At 34.7% G+C, this 6078-nt stretch overlaps 1 protein-coding gene across 1 annotated transcript in view; it reads left to right on the top strand.

The window, feature by feature from the left end:
- Positions 1 to 3120: 3120 nt before the first annotated feature.
- The window catches only part of LOC144958324 (uncharacterized), a 4859-nt gene continuing 1901 nt past the window's right edge, over positions 3121 to 6078 (top strand). The window contains exon 1 of the mRNA XM_078890229.1: positions 3121 to 3202. Coding sequence (XP_078746355.1) covers positions 3196 to 3202 — 7 coding nt within the window. The 5' untranslated portion in view covers positions 3121 to 3195. The remainder of the gene's footprint in view (positions 3203 to 6078) is intronic.

Raw genomic sequence — 6078 nt, 5'->3', positions numbered from 1 at the left:
GGACCCATACCCTCAAAACGGTTATTATGTCTTGGTAGACCCGAAGCCAATCTAGTAATCTTAAGGCTCAGAGAATTGTGCTGAGAATTGTGTGATTCAGTCTTTAAAACTCGAGGAGTATAGCTGCTCTCTCCACCCATGTTGTTAATTGTTTCCATTGGTCACTGTCCTGGGCCAGCGTTTTGAGGCTGTCAAGATCTTGTTGTCACTTTAATACGGTTCGATCTTCAATGAGGGTGAACTCGATAGTGTTTAATTCGGCCTCAACTGAATTCAGAAATTTCTGATATGTAGAGAGATCCTGGTTCAGGTAGGTACCATTGATGTTGGTGGTCTCCCTACATATTTGTAGGAAATATTCTGTCATTGCAGTTTGGGCTGGGATGTTGGGAAGTCAAGTGGAGCTGTATAGTATAAAATGTCCAGAAATACGAAATTCTAGTCTCTGGTAATAAAAAAAATCAATTCTCTCCAATAAAACATGAAAACTTAACCCATTTCTCATATGTAACCAGGGAGTCCGGATAGCTCACTTGATAGAAAACTCGCTTCACACGCAAAGAGAGCAAGATCAATCCCGGATGCAGTCAAGATTGTTCTGACCCCCCCCCCCCCCCTTCCTCCCCTGTCCACCCAAAGTGAATGGATAGCTGAGGCTGTTAGATTTGGCGGAAAGTACGTTGCGAGAGATTATCGTCCTATCCAAAGGATAGCAGCAATTGCTACTATTGTCCGTTTCACGATATAGAAACCGGGATAAACTCTGGCTCCATGGGCCGAATGGGTCTGAAGGATAACTTTATATGTAACCTAATGTCTCAAAACGGCTTTATGTCAGGGAGAGCTAGTTGCTAAAATTGAATATATATATATATATATATATATATATATATATATATATATATATATATATATATATATATATATATATATATATATAGATAACAAAACTTGAGGACTTATATAGCACAATATCCACTAAACATACTCAAAGCGCTTTAAATTGGGTCCCTGACCAACAGCAACAAGTAACATGTAGAACGAGTCATGACATGACGCATGTTAGGCTTAAATACATTTTTTTTCCGACTGAGACAACGCTGTTAACGACCAGGTACTCATTTTACACATAGTACATTGAGAGAGTGTGAGTAAAGAGCCTTTTCCTAGGGTTCAACTATGCGCCGAGTGAGGCTCGAACCCAGGATCTTCCGATCCGAAAGCGAGTGTCATACGACAAGAACACATAGCCGCACACATATAGACAGAGACATCTAAGTTTAGAATATGTAATAGATAGTAGGGGGGATTAGGCTAAAACCGTGCAAATTCGAGTTGAAAGCATGAAAATTTGCATACAGGTTGCTAAGACCCATAGAAAAAACATCTGATATAGAACCACCCTGGCAGTCAATCATAACGTATCGGTTTAAGGCCTTAGATTTTACCTATTATAGCTATATTAAATAAGGGAAATAACTGCGTAAAATATATATTTTCTTCATATTCATTGTATTAGGGAATAAAATGTAGACTACCTATATTAGAGTATTTATATTATGGAGTTGGACTCAAGAATAGAGCGACAAAGTGACGAAAACCGTGTTCGTGGTCGCGCCGGTTGATTTACTTAATTAATGTTATCCAAGTTTCTTACTTTTCACTAAGAATCCGATTTAGAGGGTGCGGATATTGTGTGGTCTAGTGGTAAGACATTTGCTTTCGGATCGGAATGTCATGAGTTCGAGCCTCGCTCGGCGCATGGTTGAGTCTTTGGAAAAGGCTTTTTACTCACATTATCTCACCGTACTCAGGTGTAAAATGAATACCTGGGAGTTGGCAGCGTTGTCTTGTAAGAGAGCAAGCTTATGCAAGAGGTTATCCAAGAATTTTGGTATAGGATGGTCAATTGTTACAGCAAATGGGCTTAATGGGCACATTGCAGTTATATCAGTAAAACTTGGTCTGTGAGTGATACATTTGGGGACACTTTTATATCCAAGTTAATGGACTTTTAAGTCCAAGTTAATAGACAGGTTATTGTGTTGAGTACTATTTAGTTAAGCTCTCTTAAATTGGTTTAGGATGTTGAAACATGTGAAACGGGCATTTATCTAAATAATGTTATATCACAAAAGGCGGGTTTAACATCAATATGTAGGAATTGACGTTTCAGGTTTGATCATGATTTGGTCTTACTCTTAGGGGTTGGATTATAGACTGACAGGGAACTGTCAAAACTGCAAGGGGGCGTGGAAACAATGGAACTGTGGGTAAAATTTTGATAGGGATAAAAGAGGATGTTTCGAGGAAAACGGGATTATTCTGATTCTACTTGACCATGAGCTGCACACTTTAAACCTTTTGTGCTCACCATCATTTATTTGCTTTTACGGACTTAGAAATATTCCACGAATATTGACAATGGTCACTTAGGCAAAACTGACTTTACATGTGGACTGATTTTACGGATTTGGAATTTATGAAACTGATTGAATTATGACCATGCTATTTGATTTGGATTTGGAATTTATCATGATTTGGATTTTGAATTTATCACAAACAAATAAAACTGTAAGAAATGAAACTTGGAATCTGGACTTTTATTTGAATGTCTTGATGTTGTGCATTCAATTATCATCACCGGCCCCTGAATTCTTTCGTCATTATTAAACATCTACAACACGACGCAAAGGATAATACTACCATCTATGAAAAACACCACTATGCGATCATAAGCCATTACATATGTGTGCAATTACGCCACAGTCTCAGTCTGAAAAAAAAAAGATAATATCGTCTAACAGGCGTCATGCCATGTCTCGTGCTATATGTTACGTGTTTCTGTTGGTCAGGGACTCTTTGTAAAGCGCTTTGAGTATGTTTAGTGGATATTGCGCTATATAAAAGCTAAAGTCACCCCAATATAATAATGTTTTGAGTCAATAAGTCCAATTCTGTTATTGTACATGAGTACATTAACGATGATCTCAATACAAAAATAAAACCACGGCATATCAAATAGCATTTGTCAATTAAGAAAGCGCTGACTTGACCATTCGTTGACCATTAACCATCAGACCACCCCTATAAATACTGCTGTGAAACTACCACCGATCACCACAGTCTACAACACCAACTGGACACTTGCTATTATTCTGAACAGGCTCCGTTGTCCGTCAAGAACAAATCAAAATGAACTGTAAGTACTAATTATACATTTTAAATAGTAGACCCTCTCTATGCTATGAAATATTTGTAAGTTCTCCGGATTTTTAACTACAATCTCATAGTTTTGGAAAGAACTTTAATTCAATATAAATTTGTCGTAAAAGAATTTTTGTACACTTGCCTGTTCTGAAAAGGCCCAGTTGTCTGTCAAGATCAAATCAAAGTATACTGTAAGTACAAATCGTACATTATAGCAAACCTTCCCACTAATACGATAAATTCATGGTTTTACGGATTTCTTAAAAAGAATTTCAATCTCATTGCTTTATCAAGGCCTTTAATTCATTGGAACTCGTTGATAAAAAAGTTTTGCTGCCAGAGCATATAAATTAAGGAATTTGAAATGTTATTGAACCTGCTGCTATGGATTAATTTAAAAGTAGTTATTGTGCCTATTTATTTTCTTCCACCATGTAAATTACGAAATTTTCCAAGGATAGATATATTTAAACGTTACCTATATATACACTGCAGTTGTTTTTAAAAACACAGTATATGCAATGTTAACTAAATAGTACATACTATGTTCTTTAATAAAACGGCAGTATTACGGATGTAATACCAATGTTAGACAAAAGTCGTCAATTTTTCCTACAATTCTATTGTGGAATAATATCAGATTCGAAACAAACAATGCATGTTCTCTGGTTGGTTTTAAACCTTCGATTGACCGAAAGTTGTTTTATCTTAGATTTCAATATGATCGGAAATTGTTTCTTACTCATTAGTTTAATGATTCATCGATGATATTATTGATAAATCACTTTTTATCATTTAAAATGAATGGCATTTAAATGATACAATCCTAAATTAAGCCTTTAACCATGTTATATCTATGTAGTATGTTCAAGTAGGTAGGTGTGAATACAGTCCACGGATTCAGTCATAGAATAACATTATATATATATATATATATATATATATATATATATATATATATATATATAATATAAATACATACACACACATATATATATATATATATACATATATATATATATATATATATATATATATATATGTTTATTACACTATAATATATATATATATATATATATATATATAATATATTATATATATATATAAATATATATCCGCATTACTTGTGAGGAAACTTTTGAGCCTTCAACGCTCAAAATCGTTCTGGTAATAAAGTCTGCAGATGCGCGCAAATCTTCTTCTTCTTCGTTCCCGAGATGCGCGCAAATGAATCTGGCATTAGGGCGGCCAGATGGGGACTCTCAACATCAAATGACCGATCATTATGCCCTGGCAGATTTTTTTAAGTAATCATTTGAATCTACGGGTAATAGAATTACCCTTACTTCCCCCATTTATACACATATTTTTAACTGGTCCCTCCAATGCGTTTCAATCCCTGAAATTTGGAAAACTTCGAAAATTATTCCTGTTCCAAAAAAAGAAAAACTTGAAACTATGAACGATCTCAGACCTGTTGCACTGACTTCAATAGTCATGAAATCTTTAGAAAAACTTGTTCTTGTTAAAATTAGGAATCAGTTTATGCCATTGAGTGATAGTCATCAATTTGCTTACAAACCAGGACGTGGAGTAGAGGATGCCATTTTGCTGTTTACAAACAACATCTACAGGCATCTAGATCACTCTAGGAGCTATTGCAGATTGCTTTTTGCAGATTTTTCTTCAGCGTTCAATACAATGCAACCTCAGTTGGTTGTTCAAAAATTGACTAGTCTGAATTTAAACAAGTATATAATTGCTTGGGTGCTCGAATTTCTTACGGAGAGAGCACAATATGTTCAATTAGGGCAAAACAAATCTTCCTGTATAACTACAAATACTGGCGCTCCTCAAGGTTGTGTATTGTCCCCTGTATTATTCACAATATACACGAATGACTGTATAAGTCAAAACCTGAGTGTACCTTTAATAAAGTTTGCAGATGACACCGCTCTTCAAAGCCTCATAACAAATGGCAACGAAGTGGCTTATAGGCAAGAAATTGATAGATTTGTGTCTTGGTGTGATGCCCACCACCTAGAGCTTAACATAAGCAAGACAAAGGAGCTAGTGATTGACTTTAGGAGAGTGAAGGAACCGATAGAACCGTTAAAATTAAAGGACCAATTCGTCCAGCGAGTTCCTCACTACAAATACCTTGGTGTAACGATTGATGACAGGCTCAAGTGGGATGAACACTTGAAAATAATTAGGCATAAGATGTGCAGACGTACATATTTTTTATCGAAACTCTCTCAGTTTAGAATAGATAAAACCCTCTGCACATTATTTTATAGAGCAGTAATCGAAAGTGTTTTGTCAGTTTGTATAACAGCTTGGGGAGGCAATTGCTTAGCAGTGGAAAGGAACAAAATAAATTCAAATATTAAAAAATCCATTAAACGCTATATAAATGATGTTGACGATGTAGATCTTTTATACGAGAAATTTTGTATAAATAAAATAACTAAAATATTAAATGACCAGTATCATCCACTAAGACCATCAATTATTATGTCAGAAAGAAGTGGTCGCCCTTTCTCTATTTCAACGAAAACAGAGAGACACCGAAAATCTTTTCTGCCGTCCAGTATTAGGCTTTATAACAACAAGCAATAATCATTTTATATAATTATTTCTCATTTTTACTTTTTAAAAATATAAATATTAATTTATTAATTTATTTGTTTTGCAATCTTTTCAATTTTCAATTTATAGTGACAGTTTTAACTATTTTACAGTGTTGAAATTATTCATATTATAAAGCGCAGCTCTGGTTATAGAGCTGCTCCTTTTTTATATATATATACATCCTATTTCCATTGTATTTTTATCTTATGTGTAAATTATAACACGTCTGTACAA

This window comes from Berghia stephanieae, chromosome 12, assembly GCF_034508935.2.
Source record: "Berghia stephanieae isolate SIO BIC M18660-M18661 chromosome 12, UCSD_Bste_1.3, whole genome shotgun sequence".
Taxonomy (NCBI): domain Eukaryota; kingdom Metazoa; phylum Mollusca; class Gastropoda; order Nudibranchia; family Aeolidiidae; genus Berghia; species Berghia stephanieae.
This window is presented reverse-complemented; position numbering and strand designations above follow the sequence as displayed.